The 25,160-nt window shown below is 40.1% G+C and overlaps 1 protein-coding gene across 6 annotated transcripts in view; it reads left to right on the plus strand.

Moving 5' to 3' along the window:
- The first annotated feature begins 1,238 nt into the window (after nt 1–1,238).
- PHF8 (PHD finger protein 8) overlaps nt 1,239–25,160 on the plus strand; it is a 76,226-nt gene continuing 52,304 nt past the window's right edge. The window contains exons 1-7 of one of the 6 annotated variants that reach the window (XM_079123771.1): nt 1,239–1,502; nt 3,593–3,782; nt 18,513–18,598; nt 18,974–19,082; nt 22,326–22,486; nt 23,149–23,290; nt 24,807–24,993. In XM_079123771.1, coding sequence (XP_078979897.1) covers nt 1,487–1,502; nt 3,593–3,782; nt 18,513–18,598; nt 18,974–19,082; nt 22,326–22,486; nt 23,149–23,290; nt 24,807–24,993 — 891 coding nt within the window. In that variant the 5' untranslated portion in view covers nt 1,239–1,486. Of the gene's footprint in view, nt 1,503–1,899; nt 2,365–2,384; nt 2,622–3,592; nt 3,783–18,512; nt 18,599–18,973; nt 19,083–22,325; nt 22,487–23,148; nt 23,291–24,806; nt 24,994–25,160 lie in introns of those variants that run through there. The other 5 variants (XM_079123770.1, XM_079123775.1, XM_079123774.1 and 2 more) reach the window with 5 other exon arrangements.

The following is a 25,160-nucleotide window of genomic DNA, read 5'->3' on the forward strand; positions in this document are numbered from 1 at the left end:
TCAGCTGCCTCATTTTTTTTTTTTTTTGAGAGAAAAGGAAAAAGAAGTTTTATTGCTTTGCTAGCAAAGGAGAGGCACAGGAGACTCCTGTTCAAAGGCTGTCATTCTCCTATCTCAGCCTTATCAGAAGCTGGGGTTACAGGTGTGAGGTAGGCTCCTCACTGCCCAGCTATGAAGCTAATTTTGTTACTTTCTTTTTTTGCAGTGCTGGGGATTAAACCCAGGGCCTTGTGCTTGCCAGGCAAGCACTCTACCAACTGAGCGATCTCCCCAGCCCTGAAGCTAATTTTGTATTCCTAAGTCTATATTGCTTTTTTAAAGAAGTTTTTCTGACCTCACTGCCCCAACTGCTTAAGCTTCAGGTCCCAGTAAGCCTGGTCCTTTCTCTGGTAAGAATGTGACTCAGTTACTCTTGCCCCCAAATCTTCAGTGGATTGTTATTGCTTATCAGATAAAATCTAAATTCTTTTGCATTTTGCACTATTTCTTGATCTGAACCTTCTACCCACCTCTTTTGTCCTTCCTGTTTCAATAATATTCAATTTCTTTTGGTAAATGTTTCCCTATATGCCTCCATAAATTTGTACATATTGATCCTTTTGTGTACCAAGTACTTGCTTGTTTATTTAGTAAACATTTATATACTCTCCAGGTCTCCCTGAAGTCTTCTTTACAACAGCAAGCAGATTCTGAGGCTCTTTTTCAAGTTTATTTTACGTGGGTTTTTTTTTTTTTTTTTTTTTTCCTTTTAAAACATGGGGTCTCACTGTGTTGTCCAGGCTGTCCTCAAACTCCTGGGATCGAGTGATTCTTCTCAGCTTCTTGAATAGCTGGGACTTCAGAAAAGCACCACTACTGGTCATTCCATCTGGCTTGTTCTACATTTTGAATGAGGAATTTGTGTGTTTACTGGGCTTTCTATTCTAATTGTTTACTTGCAAACTTGTCTCCGGCACTGGCTGGTGATTTCTCACTGCAGAGGCCATTTTCATTATTATATCACTGGAGTCTAACCTACCCTCACTGGTTAGAAATTGGTGTGTGCACTTTTTCTTTTTTTTGAAGTGATATGGTAGGAGCTAGAGAATTTTCTAGAATGTCTGAGAAAAACCACCATTTCGAAGTACGTGTCAAGCTCCCACTTAACTTCTTTTCTCACCCCACACTGAGACTGTAGTGAGGAAATTTTGGTATAGGTGCACGGAAATCACTGACCCATATCTGCACTGCACTGAGCTGAAATGATAGGGTCAGCGAAGAGAGTTCAGAGGGAGCTGGGAAGCTGGTAGAAGCCTCATGGAGGAACTACGTTGGGGGAGTGAGGACTGGGCTGAGGAAGGAATGTGGGGGTGGGTAGAGGGTCAACTTCCCAGTTCTGAAACTCAGGTCACTTGGCTTCTTGAAAATAACCACAGAGCTTTCCTCACAGGGTGAAGAATAAACGACACGAAGACCGTGGGAAAGCCTAGCCTGGTGAAGGTGCTCAATGAACTGCAGCCGCTGTGAGTACTCCGCCTCCATCCGGGCTGAAGCCCGCCCCCGCCGCCACCTATTAATTTTGCAGTTTGGAGTCACAGAGTTCACCTCCTCTCATAGGAGGAGAAAGATGGAGAGGAGGAGTGTGTATGTGGAGGGTGTTGCTTAACTCCCTGTTTGCCCAGAAGAGGGGAAAGGTTTGGAAATTTGGGGCCCCACTCAAAATGGAGCCAAGCCCCTGCCTCGCCTAAGATGGCGGCTTCCCCGCCTCTTGGCTCAAGGTCTCTAGCGGCGATTGGGCACCTCTAAGAGAGGAGCGGGTCCAAAGGTAGCGGGGCACCGCCCCCCTTTCTCAAGGTGGCGTTCCGCCCCTGATGACATCACGCGGGAGTCTGCGGCTTGCTATTCCCCGCCTCCTACGCGGTCACCTCACGAGCCCATCCCTCATAAGATGGTGGTCGGTTTGTCTCCCCGAGGTAGCGCCGCCACTCTCAATATGGTAGCTGTTTACCCCATATTTCTCCTCCCCTCTCCTCCTCAACTTCCTCGTTGTTTTGAATAAACTTTATTGACTACTACGAATTTCCTAGCACCGCTGCCGGGCTTCTCCCGGCGACTTTTTGGCCTGTCTTTCTTGGACCAGGCGGCCGGTTCATTTCGTTCCTCCTTGGTTTGCTCACGGCTTCTGCCGGCCCAGCGACGACGCCACTTGCCCGTTCGCCGGGCGGCCACTGGACTAGGCCTGAGCTGCGGTCTCTAGTAGGCCCAAACGGCCGGGCCGTGGGGAGTGCTGTGGAGAAGGCTGCCCTGAAGCACCGCTGGGCAGCAAGCGCCGCGCGACCCAGCGGGTGGTTCGAAGGGAAGGCGAGCAAGGTTCGCAGCTTTACGGTGACTATCCCAGAATTCGGTGCGCGCCGCTGCTGGGGCCGGAACTGCCGGGCGAACCTCCGCTGAAAGAGGCTCCGCGACGCCTCGGAGCTAACTCGGCCGCCGGCGTGTCGCCGGGACTGAGCTCCGCAGGCGTCAGAATTGCCCACAGCTTTGGGCATGAGGCGGTGCATGTAGGATTCGGCACCTAGGACATTCTTGTCAGGTTTGGGGCGTGAAGAGGTTCCTGTCAGTTGGGGAGGCATAAAGAGATTCTCGTAAGTTTCGGGGGCTGCGAGGATATTCCTGTCAGTTTCAGGATCTCGGATGAGCGCTCTGGCAATCTGGGGGTACAGGGGAACCTTCGTCATTTTGAGGGGGCTGCAAGGAATTCATGGCAGTTTTTGAGCGGTGGAGAAAGAAAATTGCTGCTTAGTTTTCAGCAGTGTGAGGAAATTCTAGTCAGTCGGGGTTTTGAACAGATCCTTGTTAGTTTCAAAGGTGCGATGAGAACCCTGTCATCTTTGAAGTAGGGGATGAGCTGATGAGTTTTGAAAGAGGTTTATTTCAGTTGGGGGCGATGAGACTCCTGACGGGTCCGGGAAGGGATGATATCGAGTGACGGGAAGGATCATTTAAACTCCGAGAATGCGACCCCAGAACTGTGATTTGAGTTTGGGCGCCTAGTCTTGTTTGTCTTTTCCCCCAAGGCTTTGGGGTGATTTCTGAGTAACCTGAGCAGACTTTCAAGGGTCCCTCATCTCTGGTCGATCCTGCTAGGGGAGTGAGAGGAGGGTCTTTGGATCGTTTCCTGAGGTACCCTAGCCCCATTCTTTCCGCTGTGGTTTGCGTCATAATAAAGGGAGCCGGGAGCCCTGGGAAGCGAGAGGCTAGCAAGGACAGGGTTCAACGAGGGATTAGGAGAGCTTCCTGAAAGGCTTCAGATATTTCCATGAAACCCGGAAAGAAGTTATCACTCACTCCAGGGCTTAGAAGGTAGGGGACGGGAGACAGGGGAGGGGGGAGACTCAAAGGCAGAGCGCGGAACGTTCTTTCTGAGTGAAAGAAATTCTAAAGGCCGGGTGGACTTCTCCGGTTGCCCCCTACAGCCACACCAGCTGTGTTGCATCCCTGCTGGCGGCGGTAACTCCCTATTTCAGAGCTGAGGGTTGGTGCCCCAGGGTGGGTGGGGGTGGGGTCGGCGTGGGGGGACCTGATTCACTGTGTAAAAAGTGTTGTTTGTGCCCAGCTATCGTCCAGAGAGGACGTGCCCTGTTGCCTCCTGTCCCTCCTGACACCACGAACCTGGCCCGCCGCAGAACGCTCCAAGGCCCGGCGAAGATGGCCTCAGTGCCTGTGTATTGCCTCTGTCGGCTGCCTTACGATGTGACCCGCTTCATGATCGAGTGTGACATGTGCCAAGACTGGTTTCATGGCAGGTAAGGAGGGCAGGCCAGGTTGGACGGGGTGCAGTGGCCAGGTGTATTCATTCACTGTCACCTTTTCTCAGCTCTGTTTTAGATTCCTGCTCAGAAACTAGCACCCTCAGATTAATTCTGGGACCCCTGTCTCACACCCAGGTTTTTCCATCCTCCTTGCAGACCAGGGCCTCCTGACATTGGCCTTTGGTTTCCCTTCTTTCTGTGCAAACATTTCTTTTTTGTGCCTTTCTTTTGAAAAAAAAAAAAAAAAGATATGTATGTGTATATACATGTCTGTGTATATATGTGTATATAACACACACACATGCTCCTTTTTAGCTACAAAGAAAGTATCTTTTTTGTATTCTGACAATTGTGTTTTACCTCACACGCTGACTTTGGGGGAGGCAGTACTGCATTTTTGGGATATCTGAGTCCAAGACAAATGTGGGTTTCTTTGCAACTTACTATCAGAGTGGCCTTGGGCAAGTTACTTTTCCTCTGTGAGCCTTATTGTCTTCACCAATAAAATGTATCAAATACATCCTTCCTGATTTTAAAGTAATTTTCTTGCATTCAATAAATGGAGACAAATGCAATAGTATTTTATTTCTACACTGTCTCAGAACCATCCTTAAAACTAAATTGAATTAGGCAGAAAGGATATTGGGTAAAACAGCAGGAGTAAAACCACTAATGAATTCCCTCCAGTTAACCATGTGTGCACATAAGCACCTGTCACCCAGAATTCCAGAGAGGTTAGTGTGTGGAATAAAACTGTAATATTATCCCATTATTGGGATTTAAATCCCAGCTATGGAAAAACAACCATGAGGGGGATTTGTTCACTGGAGTACAATAAAGCAGTATATGTTACTCTCCTGTCATATGTTAGATTCTAGAACTCTCAGTTGTCAGTAGTTTCTTCCAGAGGAGCTGTTTGCTTATCATGCTCATAATCAAAGTAATAGTATTGATACTGCCAAAATCCTGCCCTAAGTAGGGGCTCCCCCCTTGCAGCATATCCAATTCATATTTAACTGATCTTTATTGAATATTTACTGTATTATGTGCCAGATGCAGAGTTCCATTTACTGCCTCATGTTTATTTAAGAGGGACAAACCTAGAAGGTGGAGTCTTTTCTTTTGCTCTGGAAATAAGTGGGGATTAAAATGTCTTTCATAGCCGGGCATGGTAGTGTGCACATGTAACCCCAGTGGCTTGGGAGTGTGAGGCAGGAGGATTGCAAATTTGAGACCAGCCTCAGCAACTTAGCAAGGCCCTAAGCAATTTAATGAGATCCTTTCTCAAAATAAAAAAGAAAGAAAGAAAGAAAAAAGGCTCGGAATGTGTCTCAGTGGTTAAGCACCCCTGGGTTCAATCCCTGGTACCAAAAAGAAAAAAAAGTCTTTCAGGATTCCTGGTTATGTTTGCTAGTGCTGATCAGGTCACTCCTCAGCTTAAAATTCTTTCATTGGTTTTCCTGCAGGATAAAATTCAGTCTTCTTTATATGACAGACAAGACCTTTTGTGATCTACTTGTTTAATCTCATTTCTTATTCATCCCCACCCGCTCCACCTGTACTGGGGATTGAACTCTGGGAAGCCTTACCAATGGAGTTACATTCCCAGTCTTTTTTATTTTTTATTTTGAGTCAGGGTCTGTCTGAGTTGCTGAGGCTGGCCTCAAGCTTGTGATCCTCCTGCCTCAGTTTCCTTAGTTTCTGGAGTTGCTGGGGTTAGTGGCTGTGCACCACCATGCCTGGGTCCTCCCTTTGCTTTGTATCCTAGCAAAAGTGAACTATGTATAGTTCTGGGACAATTTTATACTCCTTGTACTTCTTTGTCTTTGCATATGCTATTTCCATTAATGTTCTCCCCTTTACAACTCACAGAATACCTCCTCTGTAAAAAGACCTGCTTCCTCTGGGTTCCCATTGCATCTTGTGTGCATGATTATTAAAAAAATAATTATTTCATATTATAAACATGTTGGTTCCTACTCATTAGCCAGCACTCCCTGAGAGCAGAGATCCCATCTTTTCATTTTTGGTATCCCCAGAATCTGGTTCATTGTAATAGAGGCTAAACAACATGTAATAAATGCTGAGTATATTTTTGAGTGAAAGAATGAGTCTTCATGAAAAAACTATTGCCTTTGGCCCTTGGTTTGTATTATACAGGAAGTACGTAGGTTCAGTCCTGGAAAATGGGCTTCTGCCCACAATATAGAGACCTTATCTCTACATGCTGGGAACAGGGAACCGGAATGAATGCTTCCCGAGTTCTTACTGTGTGCCAGACTTGATACAAGGGCCTTTTCATAAATTATTTAATCTATACCCAGGTCTCAGAGTTAGATTTCTAAAATATAATGTTTAAAATTTTTTTCCTGGATATATAGGTAAGACATGCTCATTATAGAAAATACAGGAAAAAAATATAGAAGGAAATAAAAGTGAACTGTCATTCTAAAAATCTGGCATAATCTATCATTGAAATTTTTGTTGCATTAACTTCTTTTTTAATTTTTTAGTTGCAGATGGACACAATACCTTTATTTATTTTTATGTGGTGCTGGGGATTGAACCCAGTGCCTCATGCATGCTAGGCACGAGCTCTACCACTGAGCCATGATCCCAGCCCTCTTCTCTTTTGACTTCAAACAAACATGTATTTTTATAAAATGGGATTGTATTATAAATACCATTCATTTTGTTGCCTGCCTTTTATTCTTCCCTAACATAATGTGGGTATTTGCCATGTTATTAAATATTTGTCTAAACTTAGTTTCTGATACTTCTTCATATGTATTTGTTAGCATTTATTTCGTTATTTCCTTTATATTTGTACACTGATATTATTTGTATTTTTTATATTATAAATGTTGAGATGCAAGGAAACTTGGGGTATTCTGGAAAGATTTTGCATCTTGATATGAATGCTGATTAAAACGAAAGGAAAAACATTGTGATGAACATCTTTGAACAGTAGACACTTGACATTTACAAGGAGCACCCACTGAAGCCTTTAAGAATTCCAAATTTACAAATATGGAGATGGGTTTATGGGCTAGGCCCCTCTTTATTCACATTTTGGTGGTGAGTTCTGTGTTTCTGTGGACACCCTGATTGATACAAGTTAACTGCTTTAATCTTTCTCCATGAAAGAAACCAATTTTTTTCATGTCTTCTATTTCTTTCTATGGGCTGTGACAGAACAAGGAATCTAGCTGAGAATCAGGTCTTTGGTGGGTGGCTGCTCTTGCTTACTCAGTGCATTGCTCGCTTACTTTCTCTCTTGCTCTCCCTCACGTGTACGCATGCGCATGAACACACACACACACGGCTCACATTGCTCCATTTAAGTTTATATTTCAGCACAATTGAAAGTTATTAAATATTGTGAACTTTTCATGGTGACTTTTAATAATTAAACCTACAGTTTTTAAATCCACAAATGCCTAGAGGTGATGATAGAAATCAGTTCTTATTTCTAATGGATTTCTTGAAATCTAGTTAGGGATAATGGTGTGTAGTGCAAAGTTACTACCTGGAGAGGTTATAACAAGGGAGGCAACTCTTCCATTTCACTGATGAGAATCTGGAATTTGTAGAAGTTAAGTGATTTTGTAAGTGTGGATTTGAACTTTGAATTACTTAATTCCAGAGCCCAGGTTCTCAAGAGTAGAAAAAAAATATTCATTCCTTATATAAGAGACTGAGTTTCACAAAAACGCTGATTTTGTAGAACAGCACTTCTCAAACTTTAGCATGCATAAGAATCATTTGGAAAATCTGTTAAAACACAAGACAGGTAGACCCCAGCTTTAGTGTTTCTGATTCAGTAGGTGAGCAGAGCCCACCCTTGAGAGCCACAGATTTCAAGCATTATCCTTCCTTGATTTCTTCTTCTGTAGGGTATGATAGCTTGTGATATTGGGGGATGAATGGGCTAATATATCATTGCTGTATACCAGTCACCCTTGTGTGGTTCATCAACTGGGAATTTTTGCAAATTCTAGGGCTGGAACTGTAACCCAGCAGTCTACATTTTAGCAAACAGATTATTGATTCTGAGACACCCTAACCTTGAGAATCATTGCTGTATACTGATGGAGAAAACTAGTTGGCAGCCATTAATTGATGTCTCAAGTTTTGACAAAAGCCCCACCTCTTACAGCTTTTCTGTTTTTAAGAGAAATATTGGTGGGCTGCAGTGGTGCATGCCTCTAATCCCAGCAGCTTGCGGGGCTGAGGCAAGAGGATCAAGAGTTCAAAGCCAGCCTAGGCAAAGGCCAGGTACTAAGCAACTGAGACCCTGTCTTTAAATAAAATATAAAATAGTGCTGGGAATGCGGTTGAGTACCCCTGAGTTTTTAATCCCCAGTACCGCCCCCAGAAGAAAGAATGGCAGAAAGAAAGAATCAAACAAACATTGGTTGACGCTTCCTCAAGGAGATGGCTGTGGTATGCATTCTGTACTCTAGAGAAAAGGATACCAATTTCAGATCTGGGTTCAAATTCTGACTCTTATTTTTTTTTTTTTTTTTTTTTTGGTACTGGGAATTGAACCCAGGGGCACTTATCCACTGAACCATATCCCTAGCCCTTTTTTCATATTTTATTTAGAAATAGGGTCTTGCTGAGTTCCCTAGGGCCTTGCTAAGTTGCTGAGACTGACTTCGAACCTCTTGGTCCTCCTCAGGAGCTCCTCAGTGCCCAGCCTGACTCTTACTTATTAGAAAAGAATTTCATCTGTTAGTCCTTAGTTTTACTGAGAATGGTTATGAAGATATAAATAAAATGGTTGTAGCTATTTTTTGTTGAGCACCAGCTAATATGCCAGTTGTTGTACTAAACATTTTGCCTAATTATCTTTATTTAATCCAGTTTTAAAATTATGAATTCTATTTAGTTATAATAGTTTGTACTTTCCAAGGAACTGATACATTTCATCTAAGTTGTTAAATTTATAGTTATTTATAGTGTTCCCTTATCTTTTTAGTATTTGTAGGCTCCACTGTGATAATCTTGTTCCTGACATTAAAAATTTGTGTCTTGGTGGGTGCTGTGGTGCACGCTTGTAATCCCAGTGTTTGAGAGGCTGAGGCAGGAGGATTGCAAGTTCTAGGATAGCTTCAGTAACTTAGTGAGACCCTAAGCAACCTAGTGAAATCCTGTCTCAAAATAAAAATATAAAGAGGGCTAGAGATGTGTCTCAGTGCTTAGCACCTCTGGATTCACTTTTTGTTTGTTTGTTTGTTTGTTTGTTTGTTTTGTGGTGCCGGGGATTGAACCCAGGGCCCTGTGCATGTGAGGCAAGCAATCTACCAACTGAGCCATATCCCCAGCCCCTGGATTCAATTCTTGGTACCAAAAAAACCAGGGCATCTTTTTTTAGAATTGTTACTGATTTGTCAGTTTTATTTTTCCTGTCTTATTTTTATTGTTGATTGACAGTCTTTTCAAAGTACAAGTTTTTTGTTGACTTTCTCTTTTGTCTCTGTTTTCAATTTCATTGATTTTTACACTTCATTATTTCTTCTCTTCTGATTGCTTTGGATATAATTTGCTCCTCTTTATCTAGGTCCTTGAGGTGGTAACTTAGATTATTGATTTGATACTTTACTTTTTGTCCTAATGTAAGTATTTAGTGCTATAAATTTCCCTTACCATTGATTTGGCTGTGTCCCACAAATTTAGATATATTTTCCTTTTCATGTAGTTTAACCATTTAAAAAATTCCCTCGAGACTTCTTATTTGACCCATGAATTATTTAGGATTGTGTTGTTTAGTTTCCAAATGTTTGTAGAATTAACTTTTATCATTCTGTGTAGTTCGATTCCATAGTGATCAGGGAATATATTCTGTATGATTTCTGTTCCTTTAAATGGATTGAGATATGTTTGATAGCCCAGGATACATGTAATCTATTTTGGTACATGTTCCATGGTCACTTGAAAACCTTGTATATTCTGCCATTTTTGGGTGTAATGTTCTTAAATTTTTTGGTAGAGGGTACCAGAGATTGAAGCCAGGGCTGCTTAACCACTGAACTAACCTCTCCAGTTGTTTTTAGTTTTTATTTTGGGACAGGGTCTTACTAAGTACCTTAGGATCTTGTAAATTGCTAAGACTGGCTTTGAATTTGTAATCCTCCTGCATCAGCCTCCTGAGTCCACAGGGATTACAGGTGTGTGCATGCCGCCACACCTGGCTTGTTAGGTGTAATGTTTGGTAAATGTTAATTAACTTACTGTTGGTTGATGGTATTGCTGGATTCTTTATTCATGCTAATTTTCTATCTAGTTGTTCAGTAAGTCATTGAAGATTTTTTGGGGAAGGTGGTACTGGGGATTAAATCCAGGGCCTCACACTTGCCAGGCCAGTGCTCTACCACTGAGCTAAATTCCTAGCCCCCCATTCAGTAAATTTTTGAAAGAGAGGTGTTGAAATGTCCAACTGTAACTGTGGGCTTGTCTGTTTCTCCTTTCAGTTCTATCATTTGTTGCTTTACATATTTCGTAGCATTGTTGTTTGATGTCTGTGTACTTAGAATTTTGGTCTTCTTGGTGAATTAAACCTTTTATCATTATGTAATTCTTTCTATGTTTCTCATAACTTTCTTTGCATGGAAGTCTACTTTATCTGATACTACAGACAATCCTGCCTTCTTTCTTTCAAATTTGCTTGCATTGTTGATGGACATTTATTTTTAATTTATTTATATGTGGTGCTGAGAATCGAACCCAGTGCCTCATGTATGCCAGGCAAGCACTCTACCACTGAGCCACAACCCCAGCCCACTTCTGTCTTCTTTTGATTAAAGGTTCATGATATATATTTTTTTCATTCTTTATTTTTTTGAGGTGGTAGTGTTTGAACTTAGGGTCTTGTGCATGCTAGAGAAGCATTCTACCACTGATTTATATTCCCAGCCCTGATCTCTTTACTTTCAGTCTACTTATATACCATATATGAAATGCATTTCTTTTTTTTTTTTTTTTTCAGTGCTGGGGATTGAACCCAAGGCGTTGTGCTTGTAAGGCAAGCACTCTACCAACTGAGCTATCTCCCCAGCCCTGAAATGCATTTCTTACAGACAACATGTAGTTTGGTATTATCCACTCTACTAGTCTGTTATTTAGAAAATTTATACTTAATGCTATTATTGATGTATTAAGGCTTAAATATGTCATTTAAATTTTTTTCTTCTCTGTTCTTTGTGCTTCTGTTCTCTCTCCCTCCCCCTGCCTCTCTTTCTTGAACTAGGGGCACTCTACCACTGAGTTATATCCCCAGAATTTTTTTTTTTTTTACTTTTGATCTTGGAAACAGGGTATGCATAAGTTGCCCAGGCTGGCTTGCAACTTGAAATCCTCCTGCATTGGCCTCCTGAGTCCCAGGGATTACAGGTGTAAGATACTGCACCCAATTTATGCCTGTTTTCTTTCTTCTGTCTTGTTGGTTGTTATATCTTGTTTACAATTCCATTTTGCTTTATCTGTATTCTTTTAAAATGTATCTCTTTGAATAGCTTTTTCAGTTCTTGGTCTGGATGTTACTTTATACGTGTATATATAATTTACCACAGTCACTTGCTGTTTATATTTTCCCTGTTTGAGTGAAGAGCAGAAACTTATTTTCTCTTTAAATTCCTTTATATTCCCTTGTTTATAATATAATTAGTCTTAAATATTTGTTCTACATACATTGAGAACCACATCAGACAGTGCCATATTTTTTTTCAGTACTGAGGATTTTAAGGCAGTCTCACTAAATTTCCCAGGCTAGCCTGAAATTTGCAATCTTCATGCCTCAGCCTCCTGAGTAGCTGGGATTACAGGGATATGCCACTGCACCCAGTTTATACCTCTGTTTTCTTTCTCAGGCATTTTTGTGGGTTATTTATACGTTTTTCACAATTCCATCTTGCTTTGTCTACAGTGTATCTCTTCATATATATTTTCCAGTACTTGCTCTAAATCTCTAGATGTTACTTTATACATATATAATTTGCCACAATCATTTGGTGTTTATATTTTTCCAGTTGGAGTGGAGAGTAGAAGCTTATTTCTCTGGCCTTGGCAGCAGTGGTTGGTGCACTCCTATAATTCCAGCGATTTGGGAGACTGAGTCAGGACTATGAAAAGTTCTAGGTCAACCTCAGCAATTTAGTAAGACCCTGAAAGACCCCAGAAAGGGGTGGGGATTTAGCTTGGTGGTAAAGTGCCCTGGGTTCAGTCCCTTTACATTTTCTTGTTTATAACATAGTCTTAAATGTTTGTTCTGCATACATTGAGAATCACGTCAGACAATGCCATTTTTTTCTCAGTACTGGGGATTGATCCCAGGTTGCTCTATCTCTGAGCTGTATCTCCAGCTCTTTTTATTTTTTTATTTTGAGACAAGGTCACACTAAGTTGCCCAGGCCGGCCTGGAACTGTAATAGTCATGCCTCTGCCTCCTGAGTAGCTGGGATTTTAGGTGTGTGCCACCACATCTGGCAAGTGCCATAATTTTTGCTTCTACCATCAAACATGATTTAGAAAACTCAAAAGAAAAATGAAGTATATTGCATTTACCTATATTTTTCTCTTTCCTTTGTTCTTTTACTTCCTGATTCCTTCCTTCCAAGATTCCTTCATTTATCATTTCTTTTCTCTTTAGATAGCTTTCCCCCCCTTTTTAGGATAGGTCTGTTAGCAACAAATACATTTTTTCTTTCATCTGCAAATGTCTTGATTTCCCTTGAATTCCTATAGGATCTTTTCAGTTGACATTGAATTCTGTATTTCCAGTTCTTTCAGCACTTGAAAACTGTTGTGCCTCCATGGTTTCTGATAAGAGGTCCCATCATTCAAATGGGTGGTGTGCTTTTAGGTAATATGTCAATCCTCTCTTACTACTTTCAAGATTTTTCCTTTTTTTTTTAATTTAAGGAGTTGATTAAGCCACTGTCTCACTATGGGTTTCTTTGGTTTTGTCTTTTGTTATAGTCCTATAAGATGCTGAATCTCTGTGCATTTTTTTCAGTGCTGGGTATCAAATCCAGGGCCTCACATGTGCTAGGCAAGTGCTCTACTGCTGAGCTGCATGTTCCCAGTCCTGTATATTTTTTTCTACTCTATATTTCTTTCCATTCAGATTCTGTCTTAAAGTTTACAGATTATTTCCTCTGTTGTCTCCATTCTGCTGTTGAGCTCATCCAATGAGTTTTCTTTTAAATTATTGTATTTTTCATATCTAAAAGTTCCATTTGGTTATTTTTAAAAAATCTTCTATTTCTTTGTAGAGATTTTCTTTTATTGGCACTTTCTACTTATTTGTTTCTGGCATGTTTGTAATTGTCCATTTTTTGTAGTGCCTTTAAAATTCTTGTCAGATGATTCTAATATCTGTGTCATCTAAGTGTTGACATCTGTTGATTTCTCATTCAACTTGTGATTTTCCTTGTTCTTGATATGGTGAGTGATTATTATAATTATATCCTGGACACTTTGGCCATTATATTATGAGATCCTGGATCTAATAAAACTTCTCTTTTGCAAGCCTCTTCAGACACTGTACTTTAGTGCCAGGAAGGAGGTACCAGTTCATTACTACCATTTGGAGGTGAAAATCCAAATTTCCCACTTGGTCCTTGTTGACATGCACCACTTGGTAGGTGGTTGGATCCTGCTATATCTAGTTGTTCTGCCTTCTCTTTAACTTTCAGAGTTTTATTAAGTTTGTTTTGTATGTAATATCCACAGTTTTTAGCTGTACTTAGTGGGAGAAGTAGGAAGACGTGCATCTACTCTATATCGTTCTAAAACCAGAAGGGACCTCTTAATTTTTTTTGTGGTGCTGGGGATTGAACCCAGGGCCTTGTGCTTGTGAGGCAAGCACTCTACCAACTGAGCTATATACCCAGCCCAGGGACCTCTTAATTTTTACATTTGCTCTTTGGAGCTACTATTTTCCCCATAAGGTTAAATAACTTGTCCAAAGCTACGTAGCCCAGTAGCTGTTGCACCACAAGTCAAACCTGGATTTCATGAACTCTTGCTATAGAATATACCATCATACTGTTCATTTGTTAGAAGTTGTAGAAGATAGGGAAAATCAGGGTTCATTAATTTATACACATTCCACATTTTTGTTCTAAGTAAAATCAGGTGAAAGTGTATACTATTATTTTTGAAGCAGCAGAAGGGTAACCTGAAGCTTTAGGAATGTGTGACAAAGGAAAGAGAAGTGCTAGCATTCATATTTAGGACTTTCTAGATTTAGTGTATAGGCTGCAGAATTTTCCTACCTTGGAGAATGTCTTGTAGGGTGTGGAGTTAGAAATGTCAGAAGGTTAGTTTTTTTCCTGTGGGATTCAGAGAGATTTGTCTTGGAGTGATATAATTTTTAACAGAAAATTTTAAAGTAGTTCTAGATTCACCAGAAGCTAAAAAATGTGTGGGGGTGTTCCAGTGTACCCTTCCCCTAGTTTCCCCCATGGTAACATCTTGTGTAACTATAGTACAGTATCAAAACCAGGAAACTGAGAGTGATACAATCTACTAATCCTATTCCAATCTCACTGGTTTTGCATGCATTCATCTGTATGTATGCATATTTAGTTCTATACAATTTTATCACATTTGTAGATTTAGAATATAACCACCACAATCAATATACAGTTACATTATGTTCCTTAATCACTGAGGTGGCATAATTTTTGGTCCAGTCCACCTGGAATTTTTCCGGGGGTGAATGTGACTACCAAAGCATGGGTGGTCAGTATCCCTGAGAAGGATGCCATAGAAAATCAGGGTACAGTGGTAAGTCCAATAGGCATGATGGATGGCCCAGGACAAAGTTATAGCAGCTAAGTGAGAGTCCATTTTGAAACAGAGCAGTGTGCATAGTGGTGATAGCATGGCTTGGGAGTCAGTGAAACCTGTCCTAGAATCCCAGCTTATCCATTTTCTAGTTCTGTGACTTTGGGCACATTGTTTTCACATCTCTATGCTTCCATTTTCTTAGCTTTAAAACATGGGTAATCTTAATTTTATACAGCTGCTGTGAGGCTTAACAAAAGTCTGGAAAACATCTAGCACAGTCCCTGGTACAGTAGATACTCAGTTTTGGCTGTCATCTGGATCATTCATGCAATAAATATTTATTGAATAGTTAAAATATATTTGCTAAGGAGTAAGCTAAGAACTATGGAAGACAGAGATGAATAAGACATAGCCTGTGACTTCTAGATAATTTCAGACTAGAAAATTAGATAGATTCATTCATTTATTCACTAATTTATGCACTCATTCAACACAATGCACTATGTATGAGGCATTGTTCTAGACACTGGGTGAATAGATATAGCAATGAATGTGGAACAGTGAACTAACAACTGACTATATCTCGTGTCAAGTGATGATGAACGGTATAGATAAAAGAAAAGCAGATGAGCAGGAGAGGGATGGCCAACCCCAGAACTGGAGGCCTGGTTATTTTACACAGGGTGATTATGTATAGTTACATATGAGCAGAGGCCTGCAGAAAAATGAGAGAGGAAACCATGCTGGTAAGTGCAGGAAGAATGTTCCAGGTACAGGAAATAATGGACTTGAGTGAGAGAGCAGGTCTGGCATGTTAGCATTTCAATCACAGCAAGGAGGCCAATGCTACTTGGAACAGAATGAGTGAGGGGAGAGTAGTAGAAGTTGAGTTTAAGGGTGGGGGTGGGTGCAGATATGAAGGGCAGTGATTCTCCAAGTGTGGGCCCCAGATGAGCAGGATCAGCTTTACCTGGGAACTGGTTAGGCCAATTCTTGCCTACCGAATCAGAAATTTACTGAATCAGAAACTTTGGGGGTGGGACCTAGGAGCCTGTGGTTTGAGACCTCTTCAGATGATTCTGATGCATGCTTAGGTTTAAGAACCACAGGTATAAGCCCTATGGACTGTTAGAAGCTTTTGGATTTTACTCTGGATGGGATGCAATTTGAATAAAGGAGACCTGTGATCTGATTTATGTTTTGGCTTTTGTGAGAACAGACTCAAGGCGAGGAGCAAGGGTGGAAGCAGGGAAAATTTGGGAACTATTGTCAGTCATTATTCGCCAAAGTGTGGCCCATGGACCAGCAGCATCAGCATCACTTGGGAACTTATTAGAAATGTACATTTCTAAGACCCACCCCAGATCTGCTGAATCAGAATCTTTAGGGATAGGGCCCAGGAACAAGCCCTCCATGTGTTTCTGATGTTGCCTAAAATTTAAGGAAACACTACTCTAGTTAGACAATGCTGTCTTAGATCATAGTCCATGATGATGAGAAGTAGTTAGATTTTTGAATACATACTGATACAGGATTTGCTGGCAGATTAGATTGAGAATGTGAAAGAAAGAAGTCAAGGATGGCTATATTTTGAGGAGTTTTGGTATAAATGGGAAAGGAACAATGGGACAGTGACTGAGGGGGGTCACAAGAGGGTTTTTTTTTTTTTTTTTTTTTTTTTTTTTTTTTTTTTTTACTGAAAAGAGGTATATTTAGGTCTAGTGGTCCAAGGTCATGATGCCAACATCTACACAATTCTGGTGAGGGATCCTGTGTCATACCTGGACAAGAGGTTTTTTTTTTTTTTTTTTTGAGTACTGGTGTAATAACTGAGGGGAGCTTGACCACTGAGACACATCCCCAGCCCTATTTTTTTTTAATAATTGAGTGTTTTAAAATAACTTTATTTATTTTTATGTGGTGCTGAGGATCAAACCCAGTGCCTCACATGTGCTAGGCAAGTGCTCTACCACTGTGAGCCACAACCCCAGTCCCCCAACCCTATTTTGTATTTTATTTAGAGACAGGATATCACTGAGTTGCTTAACACCTCACTTTTGCCAAGGCTGGCTTTGAACTCACTACCCTCCTGCCTCAGCCTCCCGAGCCATTGGGATTACAGACATGTGCCACTACACCCAGCAAGAGAGTTTTTTTTGATATAGAAATAACAGCCTATTTTGTGTTCATGTCAGTTCATGCGAAGTTATTTTGGTGCACTCAGAATTTAGTGAAGCCTGGTATATGCCATGCTGATATGCTTGGACTGGGTAGACAGAGGAGTTACTTTCCAGGTGCCTTAGAACTTGCTCAGTACTTTTTGCACCCCTCCAGGTCCTCTGTGCCTGGAAGCCGGGAGAACCACTGATGAGAATGGTGGATGCCTCTGCTTCTGGTTTTACAGATTGTGTTCTGTATGGTCAATGTGGTTTCAGGAAACCAGAAATTGACTTGGGTTTTTCTGTTATGTTTTAAATGAAGGAAGGTAAAATACTTTGTTTTCCCCTTTTATTCATGAATGAAGATATACTTTCTAGGGCACAGGTGGTGACAGGACCTGACTCCTTGGGTACATTCAGAGAGCAGAGATTGAGCAGATCATGTAACCTCTCAGACTTCTCTAACCCTCAGCCTCTACTCAGTTCCATAATGCTGGAAGAATTGAGTGCCCACTTTTCTGTTCTTGAAGCATTTGGCTGTATTAGTGATCCACATTATATTCTAGTTACATGTTTAGTGGTGTATGGAATCATGGAGACCTGAAATTTTGTCTTGTTCTGCTGTTTACTAGGTTTTTTTTTGCGGGGGGAGAGGAGGGGAATCAAATATTTTGTTGAAGGAATTGGAGGTAAGGGGTAAGTACTGATGAACTCTCATATGAAACTACATGTTTGGTTATGAAGAGTCAGAGAGGAGCAGATAACAGTGAGGAAAGGAAAGTGCATAGATGGGCCTTACCCTTTTTGTTTGCAAAGATCAGTGGGCTTATTTAAATGCTATTGTGAAGGAGGTAAAGAGGGAGAGGTTGACGATACTGCAGAAAGAAGGGATAATTGATTGAGAATGTAGGAAAAGATGTAACCTGTATTTAAGCACTGGCTTTAGAAGGAAAGAAAGAGGGCCTCACTTGCTAGGCAAGTACTTTACCACTGTTTTCTATCCTGGGTTATATGTTGAAATAGTATTTTGGATATATTGTGTTAAATAAAATACTATTAAAATTAATTTCACCTGTTTCTTTTTAACCTTTTACATGTGACTATTTATAACATTTAAAATTACATATTTGTTTCACTTTATATTTCTGTTGCTAGTGCTACTATAGCATTTCTTCTAGCTTTGACCATTTTAATGAAACTTTACTATGTATTTTGTCATAATTATTTTAGACTGGAAGAAATTTTGCATTGATGAAAATGTTTCATAATCTGCCAATATGGTAACCACTAACTACATGTGACCACTGAACGCTTGAAATGTAGCTAGTGTGATGGGGGACCTGCATTTTATTTAAAATTTTTTTTTGTTGTTGTAGATGGACAGTATGCCTTTATTTTTTTATTTTATTTTATTTTGTTTTTTTGGGTGCTGGGGATCGAATCCAGGGCCTTGAGCTTGCAAGGCAAGCACTCTACCGGCTGAGCTATCTCCCCAGCCCCCAGTATGCCTTTATTTTATTTGTTTTATTTTTATGTGGTGCTAATGATTGAACCCAGTGCCTCATATGTGTTAATCAGGTGCTCTGACACTGAGTTATAGCCCTAGCCTGAGGAACTGAATTTTAAATTTACTTAATTTTAATTAAAATGTAAACAGTCCCATATACTAATAGCTACTGTGCTGACAAGTTACTGTACTGAACAGTACTGTTCTATACCTTATACAAATAATATTTTTGTAAACCTTGACTGGTTTTCTCTTTTCCAGTTGTGTTGGTGTTGAAGAGGAAAAGGCTGCTGACATTGACCTCTACCACTGCCCCAATTGTGAAGTCTTACATGGTCCCTCCATTAGTAAGTAGATCTTAGAGTTTGCATCAGAAGTTGGTCTAGAAGAGGGAAAGAACAAAGGAACCTTGGGAGTGTGATTGCCTTTGTCTGAGTGCTTCATATTCATCATCTTTAGGAAATAGTGGAAATCTATGAAGGCCAGCATCTGCCCTATCAAGAGGGCAGAAATACATAGCTTTATCTGCCTCTCTTCCCAGGGATTGCCCATAGAAAGCATCCATCTTCATTAGGAACTTTCCTGAGTATGAGGGTTTCATTGACTCCAGATACTCTTTGGAATTGGGCTGGAAGAGAGGAAGAATCTGTTGAGGCCTTTGTTCTTAGAATTGTAGATCATGGCTACTCTGACTCATGATCTCGTGTCTTTTCCTGACTTAGTGAAAAAACGCCGTGGATCTTCAAAAGGGCATGATACACCCAAGGGGAAGCCAGTGAAGACTGGGAGCCCTATGTTCATTCGAGAGCTCCGCAGTAGAACTTTTGACAGGTGAGGACCCTAGAGCTCTGGGATGTTGGAACCCATCTCTTCTCAGCTTTCCCAGTGCTTGTACTATTAAGTGTCTCCCCAATTCAGGGACATTTTCTGGGCTCAGGTTCCCTCTGGGGAGGAAATTTCTGTTTTGGTCAGTTTCTGAGAACTGTAGTTAAAGTTTAATTTGATATACACAGTACATTATATTCCACTTGTAAAAAGTTGTCCTCACATGTGCAATACCCTAGCACTGCAAATAAATAAACGAGAACATGCAGTAATTGGGAGGTAGTATTCCCCAAAGTCAGAAGATGATATAATTACATTCCCCCATGAAGTGTTAGAACGGCTGGAAGGAATCTTAAAAATCAGTAAAGTTAATTCTCTCATTGTAGAGAAGGGAAAACTTTTTTTTTTTTTTTTTGTGGTACTGGGGATCGAACTTAGGGCCTTGTGCTTGTGAGGCAAGCACTCTACCAGCTGAGCTATCTCCCCAGCCCGGGAAAACTTTTTTTGGTACTAAGGATTAATTACTGGTTATAATGAACTCTCATCAGATTCCAACCATGGCTATTCTAAGTCTTTTGTCATCCACAGACCTTTATTATTATTATTGTTGTTGTTGTTAACATAATGAAGATTGAACCCAGTGGCTTTACCACTTCTCAGCCCTTTTTTTATTATGAGATAGGGTTTTGCTGAGTTGCTTAGGGTCTTGCTAAATTGTTGAGGTTGATCATGAACTTGAAAACCTACTGCCTCAGCCTCCTGAGTTGCTGGGATTACAGTTGTGCACCACCACACTGGGCTGAGAAGAGGAAACATTTTAAAAATAAAAATTTTTTGAGTGGTCATCTATTTCTTTTCCAATCAAAAAGTTTTTTTCCTTTTTTATTAAACTGGCCTTATTAAAAATATATTAAATAATTTATGAATTGAGCAAAGATAATGAGTTAATGAAGAGCTCTTTTACTTGGTTTTTAATTCATTGGATCATTTTCTGGTTTTCTGTGAGTAAAGTGTTATATTTGGGATTATTTTTTTCAACTTAATATCTTCTGTTTTATTTAAAGGCCTGTGATCATGTCTCCTCTCCACCCCACACCCCTCACCCCTCAGGTCCCTTCAAAGTCATTCAATTTCTTGTGAATTCTTTCAAAATTAACCTTGCGTACATGCTTCTTTTTCTTTTTTTCTCTTTTCTTCTTCTTTTTTTTAAATCAGGGATTGAACCCAGGGGCACTTAATCACTGAGCCACATCCCTAGTTCTTTTTATTTTTAATTTTGAGACAGGGTCTCACTGAGTTGCTGAGGCTGGCTTTGAACTTGCAGTCCTCCTGCCTCAGCCTCCCAAGCTGCTGGGATTACAGGCATGTGCTACTGTGCCCAGCTCTTTCATTTTTGGACACAGATGGAAATAATATATTCTTCATCTTCCTTTTTTTAACTTAAATTATTATCTTGGAGATTAATCCATAACAGCACATACTGATGTTCTTCATGCTTTTTTAAGGCTATTTAGTATTACATTATCTGGATATACAATTTATTTAACTGGTCCTCTATTGATGAACATTTAAGTTGTACAGATATTTTGGTATTAGAAAAATGCTTCTGTGAATATTTTAAATACTTACATTTTTGCATATGTGGTAAGCATATATGTAGATTTACTATCTTTAAGGGAAATTGTTAGGTCAAAGAGAATGTGCTTTAAAAATTATAAATATGCCCATTATTTTCATTGTGGCTACACCATTTCATACTCCCACAGACAATGTGTTGAGAGTGCTGATTTCCCTATATCCTGGCCAACATTGTTTGTTATCAAACTTTTTTTGCCATTCTGATAAAATGAAATATTTTTGTTTCCACTTGTATTACTTTAATAATGAGGGAGCTAAATAGATTTTTGTGCATTTATGTTATCTTTATTTTTTCTCTGGTAGCTGTCTGCTTATATTGATAATTTTTCAATTGTTTTACTATTTCTTACTGATTTATAACAGTTTTCCTTGCAGAAAATTTTAACTTTTTTATTTAGTTATATTCGTATATTGCTACTTTTAGTGACTACTGGGCCTTGGCTCTCTCATGGTTTTTCCACTACTCTTATGGCTTCAGTTTTTACAATTTAATCTTTGGACCATGTAGAATTATGTAAAGAGTTAGATAGATATTGAGCTCTTAATATATTTGTCCCAACACAACTTGTCAAATAGTCTATTATCTTTCTTTTTCCTTTTTTTGTGGTGCCAGGGATTGAACCCAGTATTTTGTACACACTAAGTACATGCTCTGCCACTGAGGTACACCCCAGCTAGTCTTTTATCTTATTACCAGCATGTTCTTTTTAAAACTGTTGGGGGGCTGGGGATATAGCTCAGTTGGTAGAGTGCTTGCCTAGCAAGCACAAGGCCCTGGGCTTGATCCCCAGCACCGCAAAAAACAAAACAAAACAAAACAAAAAAACTCCCTTTGAGCTGTGTTGTGGCTTAGTCATAGAGCACTTGCCTAGCACTGTGAGACACTGGGTTTGATCCTCAGCACCACATAAAAATAAATAAATAAAGGTATAAATATATAAATATATATATATATATATATTTTTTAAATTTTTGTGGTGCTGGGGATTGAACCCAGGGCCTTGTGCTTGCGAGGCAAGCACTCTACCAACTGAGCTATCTCCCCAGCCCAAAATATTTTTAAAAAATAAATAAAATTTCTGTTTTCTAGTTAACCAAGAATGTATGTTGAGAAAATACTTTTTTTGGCTAATGTTTTAAATTGAATGCTGTTGTTGTGGGTTAAAACAAATCAGTTAATCTTGGTAGATAAATCTTTTCTTCCTAGGCAGGCTATTGACTGATTTCTTCCTTTGTCACCCAGAGAAAAGCACCCTATTGACTGGATATTCCTGCACTTTGCTAGTGATTTTGCCTTTTGCCTTGGACAGGTTATTTCTTCCTTGGCACATGAGGTTTATGCCATTAGTTGCCAGTACATATAAGGCTCACTGGGGAAGACCACACTTTTTTTATTTAAATACATTTTTTAGTTGTTGATGGACCTTTATTTTCTTTATTTATTTATATGTGGTGCTGAGAATTGGACCCAGTGCCTCACACATGCCAAGCAAGTGCTCTACCACTGAGCCACACCCCAGCCCAGACCCCACTCTTTGAGTGAGTGATAGCATTCAGTAAGGCCTTTAGTGAGCAGAACCTCAGGCTCAAGATCTTTTGTGTGGCCCACAGCTCAGATGAAGTGATATTGAAGCCCACTGGAAATCAGTTGACTGTGGAATTCCTGGAAGAGAATAGCTTCAGTGTACCCATCTTGGTCTTGAAGAAGGATGGGTTGGGAATGACGCTGCCCTCTCCATCATTCACTGTGAGGGATGTGGAACACTATGTTGGTAAGCCACAACAGACCCTTTTAACTGACATTGTCCACTCCTATCAAGATCTGTGTCCCTTTCCCTCCAGTCTACCTTTTGCATTTATTTTCTAGCCATCTTGAAATCTGAATACCTTGCCTAGAGTCATTCTTGGGTAAAGCTAGAGCCAGAATCTTAAGTTTTCTTTTCTTTTTCCTCTTAATAGACCACAAAAAATTAGGTTGAACACTATATTTTTGCCTGTGGAATTTTAGGGATCATGGTTTCTCTGTCCTCTGTTGAGGTGAAAGTCTTTGACTCTTACCCTCATATGCCAGTTGTTAGTCTGGACATGATTTTTTGGGATAGAGGAAGAGAAAAACTAAGGAAGCAAGGCTCAGGAAGGTAGGCTGTACTATGTGGGAAACTCTGTGTCAGGTAGTTTCATAGTCCTAACAGACATGGACCCACTGCATAGGTCTAAGGTTAATATAAGTGATGTATTCTTACCTTACTTCCTAGATGCATATGTGTGTGTGTGTGTGTGTGTGTGTGTGTGTGTGCACGCACACACACATATATATATATATCATTCAAGGATAGAAGTTTTGAGTGTAAGGCCATATGGACCAGTGAGGAAACCAGGGAGTCTTCCCCTTTCCTTAGGTTCACTTGGTACAGAATCCATCTCTTTACTCTAGGTTCTGACAAAGAGATTGATGTGATTGATGTGGCTCGTCAGGCTGATTGCAAGATGAAGCTTGGTGATTTTGTGAAATATTACTACAGCGGGAAGAGGGAGAAAGTCCTCAATGTCATTAGTTTGGAATTCTCTGATACCAGGTAGGAGGGCAAGGGTAACAAAAAAAGTCTGACAAAGTGTCTGCTACTTCTGGTATACTGAGTATATATTTGTGTTGCTTTCCCTACTTCCAGGTAGTTTCTTTGGGATGAGGATTTGTGTTATACTTTCTGGGGTAGCTGCTCACATTATAATAACCAAGTCATATTTCTCCTTCAGAACTTCTAACATTGGATAGATTACATAGTATCTCTTTTTTAAAAAATTTTTTAGTTGTCAATGGACCTTTAATTTTTTTAATATATTTATATGTTGTGCTGAGAATTGAACCCAGTGCCTCATGTGTGCTAGGCAAGTGTTTTATCACTGAGTCACAACTCCAGCCAGCATAGGATCTCCTTTAATTTTTGTCTCCTTCAAGGCCTACGATAGCATTCTAAACTTTTTTCCGGTATTTAGATTATGTCCTGGTCACTGTCTAACTAACTGCTGGGATAAGTCTCCTGTCCCTGAAAATAGATTCACTAAAATTACCCCCATGTAGTTTCTCTAAGGATAAAGTTTTTTTTATTATTTAAAAGGAAAACAAAAACCCATTGTAGACTTTAGATGATACTATTTGGACTCATCTACTCAATAGATACATATAGTCTTCTCTGTGTACAGACTGGGAAATACAAACAAATTATAATGTATCTTTTTGCCCTTAGGGAAGCTTACTGTCTGATTATTTACATTTTTCACCTTTAATTTTGAAATACTTATAGATTCACAGGAAGTTGCAAAAAACCTGTGCAGGAAGGTCCTGTTTATTCCTCAGCCAATTTCCCACAATGGTAACATCTCACATAATTATAGTACAATATTAAAACCCTTGCTGTTGTTTTTAAGATGCAAGATTAAACAACCTGAAGGTATTTAAAAACTTGCTTATTTATACCCCACTTTATCCTGAAAGACTATTTGAGATAGCTTACAGAGATACAGAGGGGGGGGGGAAGAGAATATTAGAACAAAAGGAAAATAAACTTGGGGAAATAAGGTGCATCTGGTAAGTTCTCTGCACATACTGTGCAGTGTATGAATGTCTGCATAGTTGGTCGGGGTGGACTGTAAAGTTTTCACTGAATTTTCGGAAGGTTGGAACAAAGAGGAGAGTGCAACATTATGTGACCTGTGGTTTTACAAAGGATAAAGTCAAGCAGATGTTTCAGAGTAACACTTTACCCAGAATTGAGCCCTGAGTGGTTTCACTAATGACTTCTCATAAAGAAGATACTGTGAGATGTAGATGATAAAATAACTGCTATAAACTAATTGCCAGGTAGGGATAGTGTGAGCATTTAGTGGAAGAAACAACTACCTCCTACTGGGAAAGACTGTGGTGCTGGAGTTTGTACTTTGGGAACTGTGTGGAATAAAGATGCTGACCTGACTTATACATGGAGAGAACTTGTTCTGTCTTATCTGACTGTCACTGAGAAAAGGGATTTTATTTAGGCTTCAACCTTCAGTTCCTTGTCAGCTAACATTTGCTTTCTACCCCTTCCTTGCTAGGCTTTCCAACCTTGTGGAGACACCTAAGATTGTTCGCAAGCTATCATGGGTTGAGAACTTGTGGCCTGAGGAGTGTGTCTTCGAGAGACCCAATGTGCAGAAGTACTGCCTCATGAGTGTGCGGGACAGCTATACAGACTTTCACATTGACTTTGGTGGCACCTCTGTCTGGTATCATGTGCTTAAGGTAGGAATGGATATGACTTCTGGAGGCAGCCAGGCCTTGAGCATCCCTGCTTGTGTCAAGTGACAGCACAAAACAGGTCCACCTACCTCCTAGAATCTGTTTGGGTGATATTTCTATATAACTGTTCTGTCAGAATTTTCTCCTTGGTGGATGTGCCATATAGAATG

The sequence above is a fragment of the Sciurus vulgaris genome (assembly GCF_902686455.1).
Source record: "Sciurus vulgaris genome assembly, chromosome: X".
Classification (NCBI taxonomy): domain Eukaryota; kingdom Metazoa; phylum Chordata; class Mammalia; order Rodentia; family Sciuridae; genus Sciurus; species Sciurus vulgaris.